Source organism: Sphaeramia orbicularis, chromosome 14 (genome assembly GCF_902148855.1).
Source record: "Sphaeramia orbicularis chromosome 14, fSphaOr1.1, whole genome shotgun sequence".
In the NCBI taxonomy this organism is placed as follows: domain Eukaryota; kingdom Metazoa; phylum Chordata; class Actinopteri; order Kurtiformes; family Apogonidae; genus Sphaeramia; species Sphaeramia orbicularis.
Genome location: NC_043970.1, coordinates 30794019 through 30814656, shown reverse-complemented (window position 1 = coordinate 30814656; position 20638 = coordinate 30794019). Strand labels below are relative to the sequence as shown.

General features: G+C 36.9%; 1 protein-coding gene across 1 annotated transcript; it reads right to left on the bottom strand.

The window, feature by feature from the left end:
* Positions 1-3051: 3051 nt before the first annotated feature.
* Positions 3052-14175, bottom strand: paxbp1 (PAX3 and PAX7 binding protein 1). Its single transcript, XM_030154015.1, has 18 exons — positions 13761-14175; positions 13436-13558; positions 12621-12833; positions 12302-12523; positions 12108-12208; positions 11676-11899; positions 11152-11341; positions 10016-10139; positions 9317-9419; positions 8958-9073; positions 7919-8118; positions 7670-7817; positions 7461-7582; positions 7269-7345; positions 7091-7157; positions 6760-6906; positions 5495-5649; positions 3052-3688 (listed from the first exon to the last, which is right to left on the bottom strand). The coding sequence occupies exons 1-18, from the start codon at positions 14041-14043 to the stop codon at positions 3571-3573; spliced, it is 2733 nt and encodes a 910-aa protein (XP_030009875.1). The 5' UTR covers positions 14044-14175; the 3' UTR covers positions 3052-3570.
* Between the last annotated feature and the right edge of the window lie 6463 nt (positions 14176-20638).

Here is a 20638-nt window from a genome sequence, read left to right as displayed (position 1 = left end):
TTGTGTACTTTAACTTGTCCTCTACCATTTGTGTTCTCCTCAGGATGCCCCTTTCCCTCAAGCCTGACGGTAACTGGTCCATGGTGACCTGTTAAATTCCAAAAAAAAAAAAAAAAAAAAAGACAAGTTAATGTAGTCATACTTGTGACCAGCTGCAAAAAGTTGTTCACCTTTAGACTGCTGGCCCTTCATTAACAGTAAATACAAAAGGGTTTTCATACTTCCAGTATTTTTAATAGCCACATTGACATTTGAGTTGATGATTGTACTGTACTGTACTGCACCACTAAGCATAACGTTCATAGGACACAAAGCACTATTAGGGGAATAAATAAACATTTGATTAAACATTACACAGCACATCCCGCTAAATTTAAGCTAGTTTACATAAGCCAGTGTGTCAATGCCCTGAGACAGGGGAATAATAATGAAGAGATGCAAGGACACGTCTTTCTTCTTCCCACGTTTCTTTATGACTGAAATTATGTCACAATTACATTGCACAACATGGACATGAATATATGTTTAACAAATAAATGACCATGCATGACACCACACAATCAGGTCCAGCACAGACGACCATACAACTCCTATTTAACACATTAGCACTAGGATGCTAACTTTGCTAGCGAAGCTAATTCAGTGTAATAAACATAGCGATAGGATGCTAACTAGCTAACAAGCGGTTTCTGTAATAAAGTGTATAGACCAAACAACACTTTACATTTCGTAAGAATTAGTTTGCAATTGCTTAAACTTCTATATGTTTCACTTGAGGTTGATGTCTATCATTTTTTACAACGTTACCATACCTGAAACAGGAGAATAATAAAAGGACACGTCTTTCTTCTTCACACACTTTGTTATGACTGAGAAGAGATGCGACTCTTGGCCTAAACATTAGTATAGAGCTCCCCCTACTGGTCTTGTCTTGTATTTACTGTAACTTACCGCTAACTTGTTGTTGAATGTGTGTTCTGCTCTGTACAGAACATGTCAGCAACAGCTGTTGAACGCAGAGATGAGGAGGAAGTGGGACCTGTTAGCATCTGCAAATATGAAATAACGAAATAAATTAATTCTTTATCACGAGATAACAAAGTTTGTTATCTCGTGATAACGAATTAATTAAATCGTTATCACGAGATAACGACCGTAAAATTATGTGTTAATCTAGGGCCGTTCTCGGCTTCCGTAAATGACAGGTTTTTTTTACAGTGTACATATAAGACAGTCTGATGTTTAATACTGAGAGGATCAGAACCACTGAGCTGGACTTTTGTGTGTGTGAGTGTAGTGGGGACCAAGGTTAGAATAGTTTTGGATTTTTCATTATAGTTTAGTTTTATTAAGTTTTGACTTTTTTTCCCCTCTAATTCAGTTAGTTTTGATAGTTTTTAGAGCAGGTTTGCCAGTTTTTATTAGTTTCCGTTATTTTCTAAATGCTTAGTTTCAGTTTAGTTTTAGTGTCTTTATATTTTTTTCTCTTCTTCACCGTCAAATTCAAAGAAATCCCAGACAGGACTCTGCTGCTTTCTCCCAACTTTAGTCTCCATGTTTCCAGGTGGAGTGGGGATGAGAAGAGGACTGGAAACCACAAATGACGAGAAGTGACGGACACTTAAATATCATATGGAGCCAGCAGCTAAAGTTATGTGAAGGAAATAAATCAATTTTAATATCAGTCCGACACTGACAAAGACGAAAACGAAGGGAATTTTATCCAGAATTTTTATACGTTTTAGTTAGTTTTGTAAACACACAATACAGTTTCAGTCAGTTATCGTTTTTTTCCTTTTAATTATAGTTTTTATTTATTTCAGTTAACGAAAATGTTTTTACAATTCTAGTTTTCGTCATTTCGTTAGTTTTCATTAACGATAATAACCTTGGTGGGGACATTAGATTTTAAGAATAACATTGTACTTTATTGCCAAAAATAAATAAATAAATAAATAAAGCTATTTCCCAAAAAAACAAAAAAAAACAAAAAACAAACAAACAAACAAACAAAAAAAAAACGGTGCAGATTAGTACCGCCTACAACTAACCATTGGCTACAAATTGTGAATGGAATATTTGAGATGGAGATTCTGACCCATAGTTTGAGGACTCAAGAGGAGCACTATAAATGGGAGATGATGTAAATTTATGTGTGAGTGTATATACAGATGTTTTATTTTTATTCATCATCGTGAACATGCGCAATTGTATATTTTTATGAGTGGATGTATATACGGGTGAGGAAATATGTGTATGGTTATTAAGTATAGATGGGTGTTTGTGTTTTGTTATACTTTCTAAAACTCCTTCAAGTAAATAAAGGTTATATTAAAAAAATAAAATTATATACATATAGATAGATAGATAGATAGATAGATAGATAGATAGATAGATAGATAGATAGATAGATAGATAGATAGATAGATAGATAGATAGATAGATAGATAGATAGATGGAAGAAATGGACAATTTTCATTTCAACGTCACAGTACTAAAAGCAATTGTTAGTCACAAAGGTTTTATATGTTCAATGTATCCCAAATGTCCTTTATGTTTGTATTATACAGAATTCAAACAGTAAAAATAAAGTATAAATAAATAAAATACATGGGGTGCAGCAATTTTCAAAAAAAGTTAGTTTCAAAAATTAAGTTTTAGTTTATGCAGAGCATCTATCCAAAAATATTAGGGTAGCAGTCTCTCCAACAGCCTTCTAGACTTGTGTAAAAAAAAAAAAAAAAAAAATAATATTTTTAAACTCGTGGTTTATAATTTTGAATATATTTATTCTTGAATAGATGTAACTTTAATTTCAACTTTATTCTGTAAGATTACATTTAGTTTTTCTTCATTTATGACTTTATTCTTGAAATGTTCTGCATTTTCATATCTTCAGTGGCCTTATTTCTCCTTCATGTTACTGCACAAACGTGAAAACAAAGGTGTAATGTGTTAAGAGAAAACATTGTAATTCTTAATGCCAGTTAATGTCACTGTTAAACCTGTAACGCTGAAGTTCTCACTTAAATATAAACAACCACAAATGAATTCTTTCAAATCCAGATTTTATTCACAAGCAAATAAAATACTAACACAAAAAATATTCACATTTATAAACACATCAACATCCTCACAGCTGTTAACATCAGCTCTGAGATTCAGTCTTTTCCAGCGGGAAGCGGGTCACCCAGAAACCTCTTTTGGCACATCTGAATAAAAGAAGAATGTGCTGGGAAACGTACGAGGGTTCAACTGTTGAGAAGTCCTTGATAAGTTATTTATTCTTAATAAATTATACAGTTAAGATAGTGTCAGCGTTGGTGTGATTGAAAAACTCCTGCTGGGCTGACGATACGAGGCCTCGTTTCAACAGTGGCCTCGTGTTTACAGACGTATGAACAAACCTTTCTATAAAATATACACTATGCACAATATTTACACTGAAGCTGTTTCACCGTTTTAGTCAGAGCGAGGACTGAATAAGCACCGTTGTTTTCTTAGGAGTCTGATATTGTCAAACGTGCTTCATAGAACAGAAGACCAAGGGTGAATTTGTGGTCGTCTTCGTCACTTGGCTTCCAAAAGTGTCTTGATGTCTTTAACGCCGTGCTCTGCTGCCACGGCGATGATGTGGTCCAGGGCGTTCACCTGACCCAGCATCTTCACCACGTCTTTGACTTTTTCCCTGGAGTCAGAAGGAGGTTATATTAAGAGGATGGACATACTTTAAGGTTGATACTGAAAGTGTGTGGGTCATGTGAGGACAGTAAAAGGCTCTGTGCAGGATTAGTGAGTGCTTATGTCGTATTTGTGTTGCCCTGGGAGCTGGACGTCCGGTCACATCAGCAGACTGCATTTCTGACCTAATATCTGTCCTGTAGTGTTGCACACTACTGCAGCAGATACAGAGAAGAAAGGCGGTGAAGAAATCGAGAGTGAACGTGACCGGACACTTCTATGTAAGAATCAGTACATTGTGACTGTTATCATGCATGTTAGCAAACGACAACCACTGTGAGGTTAGCAACGGACTTAGCCAACGTCCACAACCAGATCCTGGCACAAAATGGACTAAAACACTAACAAAGCTCTGTTAGTGTTTCTTTAAATTGACAAAACAACCCATACGGTGAAATCTTCTACTACGTGTCCCTTATGTGCCACTTAATCAAACATAGCGGATGTACGTATTCAGCTTTTTCTGCCTCTCAAAAAACTGCATTTTGTTTTGGAGGTGGTAGTGAACAGCTACTTTGCCGATTCCTAATCTTATCTTAGGCTAAGTTCAGACTGCAAATGTGTCCCAAATCCAATTTTTTGCCCATATGTGACCTGTATCCGATCTGTTAAAGACAGTTTGAACAGCACAAATCCAATCTTTTCAAATCCGACCCAGGCCACTTTCATATGTGGTCCTAAATCTGATACGTATCTGATGTTTTGCAATGAGACTTCAGTCTGAACGACCAGGTCGCACTTATCTGACTTTTACATCATTGAAATGCGACAAACGTCACAATTCTGCATCCCAGAATTGTCACTACCGTAAACACACCGTCAGTACGTGCCTGTGTGGTCATGCATTACATCAGGACCTCTTTTGTGCATGCGGGTCACTTCAGGGTCACATTCAGTTCATAATCAAAACTGATAGAAGACGCATTTAATACGTAATATGAAAAAGCACACAAAAAAATTGGATTTCACCAAAAAATCTGAATTGTGCATTAAGACCTGCTGTCTGAATGTAGCCTTAATCTTTTAGCACTGACACTTCAACTGTATTCATCTTCATCATGCACCAAAACATCCTTCTTTTCCATATCAGCAAATTTTCTTCTCTCCCTTCAGATATAAATGGCTTTAGATTATTTTAACTTTATATATGTAGCTTATCTACATAATAATGATGTTTTGGAAATGTTCTACAATTTGTAGATTTTAGTGTTTCATGCCTATTATACAGTCGCGGAAAAAATTATTAGACCATCAAAAGTCATCAAAAACAATGGTTATGCAATCAAGTACTAACTCCTGTGTGTATCATGTGACTAAAACAGACAGAAAACATGGAATGCCTCAAAGCACTGTTTTTGGTAGTACAATGCCATAGCTATTGATGTAAGAACTGAAGTGACTTTTGTTATTATCAAGAAAACATGGAAAATGGATAGATATCAGATCTTAAACTATTACGAGCTATTTTTGTTGTTATCATTATATTTGTCCAAACAAATGTACCTTTAGTTGTACTAGGCATTAAAATGTACAAGAAATCGAAGAAAACAAGGGGTGGTCTAACGATTTTTACGCAACTGTAAATTGTTATAATTATTTTACTTCTTTGTGAAAATGTAAGATCTATTACCTATGATGAAAGGTTGTTGAATCTGCAGAAAAATCACAGATTGTCTAATTTTTTCAAAAGCTGCATTTGTTTATTTTTCGGTAAAATGACCTGTCAGTATATTCAGTTTTTAGATGCACTTACTTGGTTGTGCGTCGCTCCATGTCGGACCCGCCCAGGCTGCTGCGATACAGTGAATTGGCCAGGTGGGCGAGGTAACGACAGAACGGCTCCAACTGAGGCAACGTCTGTTGGCCTTTCAACCCACAGAACCACTGCCGAGGCAAATAATCCACCACCTAAAAAATACAACCATGGGAGAGTCACATTAAACAAATTGCTACATTTTGCCAACTGAACAGCTGTTTGCTTCCATATGGAAAAATAACATGGAACTTATCACGTCTGTGTAAGCACAGGATAGTAAATGAGCATGAACGGCTCAGTGTAACGGATGCAGGGCTAAGGCCTTGTGAACAATGCCTGTGCAAAGTCAAACCAAAACAGGAAACCTCACTGTAAAGTCTACTGATCCCTCTCTACAGGGGCACATCAATTCTGACATTCACAGATGGAACACTTTAGAGTGGATATGTGTTTGTTGTAACTGCTGTCAATAACTCAACTCCGATAGTGATCTGACCATGTTAAAAGACTTTGGGAATTACACACGGACTGTCCCCTGCTTTTATCACTAAGTCTGTGAGCTTAGTGGAAAAATGTAATGTGTTGTTAAAAAAACAAATATCTAAACTGTCCATGAGTAGGCTTAAAATAGATACTAGCTCTCCCGGCAAAGTCAGAGTAAACACTGTCTTTACACCCAAGTCCTTTCAGTCCTGCTTTTAGTCTCATTACATAATCATACTACCATTGTACTTCAGCTTAAACACACCATACCAATACTTAAACATCATTTCTTTACGATAGAAATAGAACCTGGTCAAACATTCAACTGCTCTAACGTGTAATGCTGCTCTTGTTGCCTGTTCAAAAAGTGCAGTGCACATCAACACACCCTTCATGTATGACAACAGTCACATTAAAGATTCTCTGAACCTCATTCCTAATTAGGGTTGGACAATTGGTCAAAAGATTATATGATGATCTTTTAAGGTAGAATCACTATCTGCACTCTGAATAACCAATTTCTCACCTCTTATAGAATGTGACCGAGTTACAACCAAGCTATGAAACCAAGTGAAAACAGTGGTTTTCTCTAGTGGCTTATGTTGCAAGTGATGGCTTTTAGTTTTTTTTCCAGCTGAAAACACTCTTGTTCTCATGTTGAACTGACATTACTACATATAATAACTTTTACAATAATTCCAAAACGTTTCTAGACTCTGGCATCACTCTTATGTGTCACACAATTTCTTTACACGAATGAAAACTGGTAGGTCTTTTACCTTCTGACACTTCTGCACATTGTCCTCCCCTGCATCTGTGGTCTGCAGTGCAGAGAGGATGTATCTATTTAACGTGCTGTCCAAAGCCAGATCCCTTAGACATGAATTTGACAGGATGCCATCCCACTGCAGGATGTTGCCCAGTAGCTAAGCACAAAGACAACAAAGTTAGAGATCACTCAAGTACAACATGACTTTGACACAAACTGTAAGTGCAAAAACTGACCAGTGTGAATTATATACCCATTTAAACCTTTTTTTTTTTTTTTTTGCTAATCTGTGCTAAATGACTTTATGTATTAATACTGTTTGACAACAATCTTGCTCATACCTTAACACATGTCCAAAACTGTCTCTGGTAGAAGAGATAGGGGCTGCAGTTCTTGTTGTCCAACACACTAAAGGAAAGCAAAAACATATTTGAAACACTCCAAAAAGTAAAAAAAAACAAAAACAAACGGAAGACATGAAAATGTGTGTATCCTTATTTTACCAACTAGATAGCATACTTTTTGGGGTAGAGTGGTAGGAAGACATCTTCATCTAGAGTGCGCCTGGTCCGCAAAACGACTGTCTTCAACAGCTCCTGATTGAGGGGAACAAGTGGGGTGTAAATAACAAAACCAGTCTGAATATGTCTTATTTGGAGGAGTGAAAACATTATGTTCAAGTGGAGACAGTGGTAGGATAGTGGACTGAACCTGTGTGTATTGGTTGTCTCCATGCAGCACAGTTGGGTACCCTTTCATTAGTCTGTGAATGAACCCCACCAGTCTGGCTGTCTGACTGCTGGACAGTGGGTCCCACACCTGCTCTGCTAACACTAATACACACACAAACAACACATTAATACACATCATGTTTGGTACTGGGAATTGCTGAGTTCTGTATTGCTGATTTTGGCTTCTACCTGTCAGTTTGGAGATGATGACTTTCTCCACAATAGCAGGCAGTAAACTGATATCTGCCTCTCCTTTCTGCAATACACTGTTCTCCTCAAAGCCGTAAAAAAGCAGCGACTCGAACCAGAGCATGTACTCGAAGTTTGCACACTCCGCCTGAAACACGTTAAATAAATAAATAAATAAACAAATGAGCACTGATTTGGTTTTCTTTCCCACTTGACAAGGGAAACAGTGATGCAAAAAAACCCACACACCTCAAGAGGGTTCCATGTGATGAGTTGCAGACGGACTAAGGGGTTAAAGAGTTTGGGCAGACAAAGACCTATGTAGGCGTCTCTGTAACAGTCGGCGTAGTCCCTTCTCCATACTTCAAAATGGGATTTGATGTAGTCAAGGGAATGAAAGTCGTCCACTACGTCCTCAAACACTTTCTTACATTCCTTGACGATGCGATCTAGATGGGATAGAAAGCTCTGATTACTTTTAAAATCTCATATGGAACGTACCAAACCAAATATCCACATTATAGTACACTTCACATTTTCACAAGTAAAAGTCTGAAACAAATTCCAAACTAGAGGTACATAATTAATCTGATCTAAAAGTAATCATATCAACCTATACAGTCACATAAATGCACGGGCTCATATTTAAAAAGGTCTACATTTAGGAGGATTAAGGGAAATCTAATTGCACAGATGGGGGAAAAAATAAACAAGCTCTGTTGTATGATGATATTTTGGATTAAGTGTCACTGAACAGGGAGAGGAACTGTGGAAAATATGCAAAATTAAAGTCACATTTTTGTATTTTTTTACGCTTTTGGAGTTTACACATTCCATAAGGATTACTTTATACAATTTCTTTGATGACAACGTAAGCCCTCTCAAATTCGCAATCACAATACTTACTCACAATAATTGCAATATGAATCCTGTTAGCATTGCTTTCACACTACTTTTAATAAGGAGCTAATGTTGCATGTGCCTCCCTGTATAGAGGGCCACGCATCTGACATCTGCATATTGCTCCTCTGTTTTTTATTTTGTTTTCCGCAATAATTGCCTTATTTAACTTCCTGTAATTGATCTGAAAGCGCAAGTATCAATCATATCATATTTTCATACTCTGCATAAACTGAACCGTGGATCGGTTTGATCTGGATCCAGCCACCTCAGGGAACGTGCAAATTTGGTTTAAATCAAGCTTAATGAACTGAAAGTCTGGGCCAAAGAGGTAGGTGTGAAAGCGCCTTAAGTCATGTAACAGTAGTTTAATGTTAACATTTCATACCTTTCTCCATGTTGAAACTGGTGATGTCAGTGGAGGTTTCCTCATCATCGGATGACAAGCCTTCATTATGCTCAGTTCTCTTTTCGTTCTGCTCTCGAGCCTGACGCCTCCGAGTCCTGTGCCAAAATAGCAACACAATGTCAGTCAATTTAAGAAAATGCAGCCAGCCTACCGTTAAAATGACTGCACGTCAAACCAAACCCAAATCACTCAACTCTGCTTTGTAAATAACAGTGTACAGAGTTACTGGAGTATTCACATGGAAAATAGCATTTCTGATGCAAATGACATGTGATGAAAATATAGCTTAAAAGTAAAAGACTGGTAAATGAGTCTTTGAGTAAGAGTAAGCTTCACACCGTCGGGCCTCTCTTTCAGCGATCCTCCTTTGACGATTGTGCTCTTGGTACGCAGCTCGATCTCTACCAAATGAGTCCAGATTGGGAGCCATGACAGCTTTATCTGCAAGAGACAGGAGCCATGTTAAGACAAGTATTAAGGTGAGACAACCCATAAACTCAGTGTTATTATGGATGCTCGATATCTTCAAACACAAAGAATAATTAAGTTTAGTGTAATTTAGAGGAATTGTGAATAATCTAAAAAAGACAGTTAGCAACAGCAACACCATCCGCATGTTCTGTGAAAATGTTTTATGTTACAAGGCATCACTTATTTTCTAGAGACTTACCTGGCTGCAACTTGCTACATGTTACAGTCAAAGTGACAGCGGACAAAGCACTATCACATCATTGTTGTGTCATCTCTACTTAGTGACTTATTTGCCACCTGAGCTGAGTCACAAGCACCCAGCTGACTGACACTCCGCCTTAAAGAAGCCGAAACAGCTCCTCCAATACAACATTTATTCATGTATGTATGTACACACACTTGCTGACAATCACGCTTCTATCAAGGTTAAACACACTTATGGAGAAAACAAACAAAAAAAGGGGTAATGGGAATCAAGGATGAAACCACCACACGCTCTCGCACTCAACACAGAGAACTAACGAGGCCGTTCAAATAAATCATAAAAACCTTCAAGATGGACTGACTTGAAAGGCTTGCAAACTCCGCCGATTCATCTTTAATATCATCCTGTCTTCTTTGGACAAGTCGTGAGGCCCGTTGCCTTAGTAACTGGTGCATGGCAGCCTCCAGCTCCAGGACAGCAGGGACCTGAAAGATATGATGCTTTCTGTGACCTCTGACCCAAACAAAAGCGGGGATCCGAGTCACAGGGGACGACTTGCTGGAGGGACAAGAGAGGCATGATGAACAGTAACATGTTGGAACTAATACATCGTGAGTGTAAGGTAAAAACTCTCTAAGGTAAAAGCATTCAAGAAAGCTAGGATTTTAAACCAATGAATTAGTTTGAGCTGAAAATATGCAATAAGCCCAAATGTCTTAAAATTTCATGAAAGGCCATGAAATATATATAATAAGACTTAGGTTTTTACCATACACTGACAATACACAGTTCCAGTCTTGATGTTCTCAAGTTACTACTGGTTTCCATATCAATGCATGCTCTTAACGGTTGGTTAGCAACCCGTTTCATCACATTATTATGTGAATAAAACAAAGAAGTTGTGGACAAGGCAAGACGGTACGCTCTCCATTCCTTGAGTTCACTGCTGCTGCAGGACCGAGACTGTGTTTAGTTTAAGAAATAAAACTTCTCATGCTCGTATGTTTAAAACTGACATGCAATCACTTATGTAATGATATGTTTACAAAAAAGGAGTTGGTTCAGAGGCATCATTATGCAACATACTGAATTAACAGGCTGCATCCCGCCTCTTTATAAATGGAGCTCTGGCATACCCAAATTTATGGTTTGAGTTCCCACTTATTTTATAATAACTATTACCTTGTACAGCATAGTTTACAGTAAAATTATTCCTAAGATATCATGAAAAATCATGTCATATTTCAAAAAGTTTAACACAAGTTAAATTTGTAAATTATGCTCAAAGTGACTGTTTTCATGATCAGTGGAGTTTGTTTGCATTTCATATGAAAATGTACTAAATTCAAATGTAAGAAACAGGCTATTTTGATGCTACATTAACAGTGGATTATTAAAATTGTTTCCTGTTCTCTTTAAATAACATAATGTGGTGAAAAATCACATTGGCACAAAACAGAAAGCAGCAAATCAGAGAGCAGACAAATTCTCCCTTACCTTTTCACTGAAACACTCAAGCAAGTCTCCAACATACCCTCGCATCTCTTGCAAGAATTTATATTGATCTGCATTGTCATTGGAGGAGCCCTCCAGCTGCTCTATGGTGTTCTCTGAAGCAGCTAGGTCATCTTCGATCTGTTTGTAGCGCTTGGTGTTTGAGTCATAGCCTGCACGCATTTGGCTGAGCCTATAGACACATGGCATACAGGGAAAGATAATAAGCACGACTTGGATTCAGCACAAATTGTCAAGGCAGTTAGTCTGCCCTCAACCACCAGCTCACAACAAACAGCGTTCCTTAGAGGACATACATCAAATATCACAGTAACTTCATGAAAACGGCTCAACAGGGAACAAATGCTGAAATTTTGTCCTTACTCATGATCACTACTATATCATAAGAAGGGCTAATGTAAACCCACTCCTGCTCCCCCACTTTTTGTTTCTGGCCCTTAGGTCTGCAGGTCTGGGTCTTGAGAACTTTGACATTGGACGTTGCTGCTGTCTTGTACTGTACCTACCTATCCTGCAGGCGTTTCTTTACCAGATCAATGGATACAGGGCTAAGGTCTGCACTTGGGGTCACATAGTGAACAGTGCCATTGTCTGTTCGGGCAGTTGGCTTGGTCGTCTGTGGAGCCACAGTGCTGTAGGTGTAAGCCATGCTGTAGGAATTGCTGTAGGGCTGGCTCTCATAGCTGCTCTGGTAGTAGACGGTGTTGTCCTCTGGCTGGCTGCTTTGAACCTTGTTGTTACAAATAAAGACAAAATAGAAATCCTTCAGTACTGTGAGCTACCAATATATAGCCCATTATTTTATAACAAGTCAAAAACATGGCAATTCAGATTGCGGATTGTGACTATACCTAAAAACACAGTCCTACAAACTTTTTGCCAGATCACCCAGCCTTAACTGGAATGCTATATGTGACCAAAATGTTTAAAGAGCTTACCTGGGGTATGCTGATTCCTTTCCTGATCTGTTCCTGCTCCCAACGGCTCACCTCCTCATCCTGACCTGCATCCAGTGCCTCATCATCACTACCTTCAATACCTGTGTAGTTGGGATACAGTCATGATAATGAATTAAAAACTGCACTCGTATGCAATTGATGACTATGCTGTGATGTTTTATTTTGATAAGTACCTATCTCCTCTGCTATTTTCTGCCTTTGGCTCTTATTCTTGACTCCACTAAAGCGGATCCTCTTTTCTTCCTCATCTTCGTCATCGCTGACATCTTGCTCTTCTCGGACTAATCGCTTTTTTGGGGTCTCTGTCTCAACCAGGGGTGTATCACCTCCCAACTCTCTAGCCATCTGACGGCGCTTTCTTGCAGCATGTATGAACGCGGCATCAGGTATCTCCCCTAGAACAGCAGAGAAAACACGTGTTGATGTAAATGTTAGGTTTCAGAGGATAGTTTGCACATTAAAACAATACATTGTATGAGTGTGGAATCATACCAGGTCTCAAGCTGCTGAGAGAAGAAAGTGCATTGAAGGTTGCGGCCGTGCTGTTGCTCCTGGACACCTGACTATGTGCTGGACCGCTCTGACTCTTCGATTCTTCCTCTGGCTCATCAGCACTGTCCACCTCCATCTCCTCCTCACCCTGTTCACTACCTGCTCTGCTAGTAACCTCCTCTTTGATGGTGGCCATAGGCTGAGGTGGAGCATCTAGGACAGTGGGATGCAATGAGAGGATTAATTGAAATTTAATTGTAAGTCCAGGAGTAATGCACAGATGGTAATATGCAATAAAAAGAAAAAAAAAAAAATTCAGCCCGGTAGTAAGAAGGTGCTACATAGAACATCTCTCTTAACACTACGAATACAAACAAACCTTAGAATGTGTGTCATGTTTCATTGCATTTACCTAATCATGATGGACAAAGACCCAAACCAAAATATACAACAGATATAACTAGTCAGTCATATCATCATCCATCTGATCTATAACAATGTCCTGTTTTATAAACAGTTAAAACAGTTATGCAGCAGCAATATCCACTGTCTGCTTCCCTCTGATATGACACCATGGGTATTTTTTTTTTTTTTTTTTTTAAAATCAAACTGCTTTTAAATCAGAGGTGGATGAGTAAATGAGAATTTTAACTTAGTATTTGCCAGGATGCTTCACAGCATCTGTCAACAAAGTGAAAGTAATTTGTCTCAGATCACTTTAAGGCGTGTCTCATAACAAACTGTGCACCTGCTAAGTCAATCAATGGGTTACCTGACATGTTGATGATGTGATGCGGAAACGGCAGATTACACACCTGTTTTGATTTCCTGTTTAATAGAGCCAGTCCTCTCCAAATCCTCTTTGTATTCCTTCTTCAGCTGTTTGACTATCTTCTTGCTGTGATTTGATTTCTTTACTCTGAAGACCTCGGGCCCTTCTGTTTCCACACACGACATGCAAGAAAAATATGTAGCAAATGCATATCTTACTAGTTGGAATGGTAGTGAACACATTTAATTGACAATTGTAGCGCTACACTATCTGATAAAATGCTAGCAAGCAAGGCTACATAGCTAAATATGAACCCATTATGAAAACACGTTTTCTACAGCTAATGTCCACTTCATCATGCTAGCTACCTTCATCGTCGTCAAAACTCAGCAAACTGGCTTTTGTAGGTCCAGGAACTGTGGCAGGTTCTTTGCTCTTTTTATCTTTCTTAGTAAATTTCACACTGTTAGCCTGAAAGCCGTTGCTCTGGTGGACATCGCCGGTGCTATTGGAGGTCTCCATGAACGGGATATCTTCCCCGACAGGCCCGAACATTGTGGGCGCGAGCAGCGGCTGCTGAGCCTCCTCATGATCCTCCTCGTCCGACTCATTCCTCCGTCGGAAGTTCGCTCGTTTCGCCTTTTTAAACATTATGTTTCGTAATTAAATGCAGTGGTGTACGAATAAATAAAAAACACCTTACAACTACATTTCGAACAGAAAGAAATTATCCTCATTTTCCCGGTCAGCCATTTTCTATCATCGGCTGCTGCTTCTTCTTCTTCTGTTAAAAAATCAAGCAGGGTACTCACAGGATGGACAACTACTGGCCTCATGTGGTCACAAGTGGAACTGCAACTGGTTTAAATGAACAGCAGTGAGTCCGTCCCAAAAGCCAGCCCCCCCCCCCCCCCCCAATTTTAAAACACTAAATGATAGACAAAGATTTAATATTGAGAAAAATAACTGTGTTTTTTGCGAATTTGAAATTGAATCTTTAGAACATTTATTTTTTGACTGCCCATACACCAGGACATTTTGGACAGTATTTCAAGACTGGACATCTGAGAAGGACACTCAATCGGCCAAACTGGAGTATAAAGATTTTAGAGATTTTAAATTAGGAGTTATAATGAAAAACAAAAAACGAGAAATTATGTATAACACTTTAATTATTATTGCTAAACAATTTATACACAGATATAGATTTATGAAAAACCACCCACTGTTCTTAATTTACGTAAATAAAATAACCTTCAGAAAAAAACACTGAAACATGTAAAAAACAAACTAGCCTTGATTGTTTGTGAAAATTTGAATGTATTGATTCCTGATTAGACCTCTGACTTTATTTTGTTATTTTTTTTTGTTATTTATTATTATTATTATTATTATTATTATTATTATTATTATTATTATTATTATATAATGTTCTTTGCAAATACAGTTCAGATAAGTTTGTTGTTGTTGCTCAGTCTGAAAAAAAGTCTTTTTCTATGGAATTCGTTTCAATATATGACCAGATTTTGATTAATAAAGATGAAAAAAAAACAAAACAAAAAAAACATCAGTGAGTCCGTTTATTATGGTGTCAAGAAAAGGCCAGATAACATTGTAAACGTACATTAAGTATTGTAAGCGCAAATGAAGTTTTGTAAACCAAAAATATATATTCCTTTTTAAAAATGCACCTACAAAACTTATTTTGCTCCTACAAACCTGTTTTTTTGCTTTTACAAAACACTTCCTGTGTTTACAAAACTTTTCTGCAGTTACAAAACACTGTAGCCTCTTTTTGATGTGGGGGCGTGGTTAGATGAGAGGCGTGTCCAGACCTGGTCCAGACAGGAAGTAATATTAGTGGTGATGGACAAACATAGTTTACATACACAGTAAATATCCGACCAGTATTCAGTTTCTGGAATGATTATGTAAACATCATGTGATATGCTTTGAGAAATGGGGTTAACACAACTTGATTTTTTTCAAATACTCCAGTATTAATTAGTCTGATTTATGTAGTTATTTTAGATCAGAGCTGTTTAATGTGAGTGAGGCAGTCAAATGTGAGCAGAAGATAATAATAAGAAGTTTGAGTCTACCATCACTATGTAATACGTACTCGGACAGAAATCCGATAATGGACTGAAAGGTCTAAACCAGGGTTTTTCGATTACTGATTACTCCCAGATATTTTTACAGTCATGTAAACAGGCCTGATAATAGGAAATTTGAATAAAAAAATAGGAAGTTTGAGTTTACTATTACTAAGTTCTTCCTCCTAAAGAACTTGGAAAATACTGGACTGAAATGTCTAAACCAGGATTTTTCGATCATCGCAATTCTGAAGTACATGTAAATGCATCAGATCTGATTATTACATTTTTCTGATTACTCCCAGTTCTCTGATTTCTTTGGTCATGTAAACATGCTCTACCAATGCAGATTTAAAAAAAAGAATATTTTTTTAAAATCATAAATTCACTAAATGCAAAGGACATGCAGAGACTGGTAGTTTCATACTGCCTTCCACATACATTTATTGTAGATAATTCATTTATCAGACAGGGGTAGTTGTTTGTTTACCTGCTTTACTAGTTTCAGCTACTTCCTGTAGCCTTCATCAGAGGCATCACAATGATGGAGCTGAAACTAGTAAAGCAGGTAAATAAACAACTACCTCTGTCTGATAAATGAATTATCTTCAATAATGGACATGAAGAGAGCTGAAACATTTCTCACTCACCTTAGTAATAAATACCCAGCACTTTAAAAAGAAGAGATCAAAATTGAATAGGACGAAAATAAAGTATTATAAAAGATAAACTAAAAGAGAATATAGGTGATATAAACCAATAACAGTGGCAGTAGTGCAAATACTGTAACAGTAACAGAAGGTGTTTAATGGAACAGTTGGAGGTGTATGGACAGTAGTAACAAGTAACAAGTGATCAACAGCAGTGAATTTAACAATAGTAACAAATATATTTTTCAAAGTTCAGGTTTAAATTCTTATTGGCCAAATTCAGCATATTAAGGTATGCAATTTACAACCTATAGCACCTGAACCAGGCATTTCAACCTCTCTCCAGTGTCTTTATTCAGAGAGAAGAAGGGACATTCATTCGTTCATTCGTTCGTTCGTTCGTTCGTTCGTTCGTTCGTTCGTTCATTCATTTTCTGAAATGCGGAATGCAGAGCATATTTGGCTACCACCACCAGTTCATTACAAAGCTCACAAGGAAATGAAAAAGAATTATTATTTAACATTTTTCATCAACCTAAATTTATGTAATATTCTACTTTAGGGCCTGGAAGTTTTTTTTTCCAGTCTATATCTTTCATCTCTTTTCATCTATATCTAAGTGAGCCTAGAGATACCAGTGTTGTTTCCCCATGACACAATGAATCAGTTTTTACTTTTGGAAATAACCCTCACATAAAATAATACACATCTCAACAGTTTTCTTTAGTGTAGTTCAGGGGTGTCAAACTCATTTTAGTTCAGGGGAAACATTCAGCCCAATATGACCTGAAGTGGGCCAGACCAGTAACATAATAACAGCTGAAAGAAGTAAAATCACATTATAATAATGTTTATGTCTACAACATTCCATTAAAAATCTGAATAACATGAACAACCTGAAATGTCTTAAGAAATATAAGTGCAGTTATAACAATATTACGCCTCTGTTTATCATTTGCACATTATAACTTACAGATCACAGTGGATCTACAAATATACAAAACATGTAGTAACAGGCAGAATATTGTTATAACTGCACTTATATTTCTTAAGACATTTCAGGTTGTTCATATTTGTTCAGATAATTTTTTTGTGAAAGGATAATTTCTAAATGTAAACATTTTCATGTAATTTTACTTTTTTATACTAAAACAAAGAGGAAAAAACTGGAATAGTCATTATTTATCGATTATTATGATAGTATTTTACAGGTCTGAGCCACTTTAGATCAAATTGGTCTGTATGTGGAACCTGAACTAAAATAATTTTGACATCCTTGATTGTTAATATCTTCAGTGTAATTTTTGCATTAAACAAATTCATCCCATAGGCCGGATTGGATCCTTTTTGGACCCGGGCAGTATGTTTGACAGCGGTGGTGAAGTTGAACAGTTTCACAAATTAATCAAACATTGCTTTATTGAACTAGAAATGCAAGTTCAACAACTAAATAATCAAAAGCTTTATATAAAAATTATCCCTTTTTTCACTACTGTAGACAGATGTTTTTTTCTCTCTCTCTTTCAGGTCAGAAATGGTTTGTTCGGTTGTACATGTTGCTGACCCACGGGATAGGCTTAAGGCAAGTTAAACCTATGAAACATTTATGAAATTCATTGAAAAATCATTTGTAGTCTAATGTAAAAATCCCCTGTGGTTGATCTGTGGGTGGGGAAATGCTCCTGTTAGGTGGTTACTAATGCCTTTATCTTCTTGAAAGCCTGATTGTGATCATAACAGATCTGAACTTGACATCAACATCAAGGACACACTGATCCTCTGTCAGTGGACTGTATGTGTGTCAATCACTGCCACATATCACATGAGTTTTTAAAGCTCTCCGGCTACTGATAGAGGATCTGAACAGAATTCCAGTCTGCTTCTGGAGACAGTTTCCAGCGTTCATGTCATACTGACTTATGTTCAACTCCAGAAATGCTACAGTCAAATGCAAAACTTGTCATAAATCAGGTTTTAAGACCTGTACATTTTATACAGGGTGGGGAAGCAAAATTTACAATGAACATTTAGTTGTTTTTTCTCAGCAGGCACTACGTCAATTGTTTTGAAATCAAACATATATTAATGTCATAATCATACCTAACACTATTATCCATACCTTTTCAGAAACTTTTGCTCATATGAGTAATCAGGAAAGCAAACGTCAAAGAGTGTGTGATTTGCTGAATGCACTCGTCACACCAAAGGAGATTTCAAAAATAGTTGGAGTGTCCATAAAGACTGTTTATAATGGAAAGAAGAGAATGACTATGAGCAAAACTATTACAAGAAAGTCTGGAAGATACTATTAAAGAAGAATGGGGGAAGTTGTCACCCGAATATTTGAGGAACACTTGCGCAAGTTTCAGGAAGTGTGTGAAGGCAGTTATTGAGAAAGAAGGAGGACACATAGAATAAAAACATTTTCTATTATGTTAATTTTCTTGTGGCAAATAAATTCTCATGACTTTCAATAAACTAATTGGTCATACACTGTCTTTCAATCCCTGCCTCAAAATATTGTAAATTTTGCTTCCCCACCCTGTGTATACTTAGAACATAATGGACCACGTGTGGCAAATAAAAGCAAGGCAGAAAGACGAATGGAAAACATACTGTGCATAATAACACACAGCATGCAGTACATATAATGCACCACTTTTACTCTTTGATGATTGTACAGGCTGATCCTTTGCGCCACCTGGAAAAGGCTTTCTGAATATATTCTGTAGATGAAAGATCTGAATGCCTGCGTCTCTGAGACTGTAACTGATTGTTGAACACATTATGGATAACGCCAGTGTTAAGAAGACCATATGTCTTTTCTGATAGAAACAGATATATTCTACACTTCAGCGACACTCATCTCCTTTAATAAATGTCAAACCTGTGAGCTGCAGTTAGTGAGGGTCATTACAGAGTCATTACTTGAAACAGTGTACAGTCTACGCTTTGGTAGTGATAATAACAGCTGAAATTAAAGTGTCACCTCAAATGAAGCCAGAATGACATGTTATGATTAATTAACATCAAGATGACCCTTTGCCATTAAAAGAGTAATTGAAGATAAATATCTCCCCATTAATGTTGGGAGCTCACTCGCTGCATTTTTCTCATTAGACAAAATATGAGTGCATGTATTCCCTGTTAAGAAAAGCCGAATAAAACTGAGCAGAGCAGATAACTTTATAATCCTTATGTAAAATGACAGACGCTGAAACCTATTTGCTTCTTCAAAATTCTGAATAATGGACATTATTACATCTCTTTCAGTCCACATTACAGAAGGGCATTTTATAGCACCACTCGTTTCAATAATATAAAGTAGATTATTGGCAATAGAAGGTAGAGGATTTGCACAAATAATCTTTTAGTCAATTAGTCAACACAATAAGCATATTTGACTTCTTTTAAGAGTTATCTAATTTTTCTTTGGGGGGAAGTATATTCATTCATGTGTTTAAAGAGAATCAATGTTTACGGCACTGTTTCTGCCTGAGTGCTGCAAATGTTAAGGCAGGTCTGAAGAACTGAAGAAGTGTTAATAATAATAATAATAATAATAATAATAATAATAATAAAATAATAATAAATTGTAGTAGTGGTAGTATTTTGTTTTGGTTAGAGGCCATTAATAACATTATATCCACTTAAAAGGGAAATGAAAATGTCCATCTCTGATCTATTAATGTCCTAATAAAAGAATGCTCTGTTTATAATGTCACTGAAACATCATTTTACTTTACATGTCTTTCTTGAAACATGTTTTCATTTTGATTTGAAGAACAATTGTACATGTCCATGGTTATAACACTATAAGGACAACATCTGTCTCTTTCTTTCAACTTTACTATATGGGTTTGGTTGTCTTCTTAAACGCAGGACTGTCCAAAAATGTTAGGTCAGTCTCTGCATCAAGATATGTGTATGTAGAATGCACGTCAAATACAATATGCAGAGAGCCAAACAGCCACAGGGCCACAGTATTAAAATGATTAATACCTGTTGATCCACTAATCCTATCAATACATATAAATAATTGGTGTAAAATACAGTTTGTCATCTATTAATGGTCATCAGATATGACCCATTTAGACGTTCAGAGGCTCTGTAGTGAACGTGGAAACACCGTCATCTTCTACAACATTGATTCACCAGTAAAACCCAAGGAGTTTGATAAAAGACAATGCATGGAGTCTCCATGCACTGTCTTTTTCAAACCAAGTATCTCCATGATAGAGCCACTTGGTTTATGTTCAGTTAATGATAGATTTTGTTGAAAAAGTCCCATTTTCTTCATTTTTCTGTTTCTGATATTATGATAATTAACTTTAATCTGAGCTTTTATGAACATCTACATGATTATTCAATAAAATCTGGGAAAATACCTGATTTTTACTGAAGAAACGCAAAATACAGAGGATATTATTATAATAATTGGTGATAATAATATTATCCTCTGTATTTTGCATTTCTTCAGTCATATTATAATAATTGGTG

Bases quoted from the DNA above. Each gene is read 5' to 3' on its own strand.
- paxbp1 (XM_030154015.1), bottom strand. From the start codon at position 14,043: ATGTTTAAAAAGGCGAAACGAGCGAACTTCCGACGGAGGAATGAGTCG. The intron at 12,209-12,301 runs GTACTTATCAAA...CCAACTACACAG, and splicing joins GAAAATAGCAGAGGAGATAG to GTATTGAAGGTAGTGATGAT. The intron at 11,900-12,107 runs GTAAGCTCTTTA...TGTAACAACAAG, and splicing joins AAGGAATCAGCATACCCCAG to GTTCAAAGCAGCCAGCCAGA.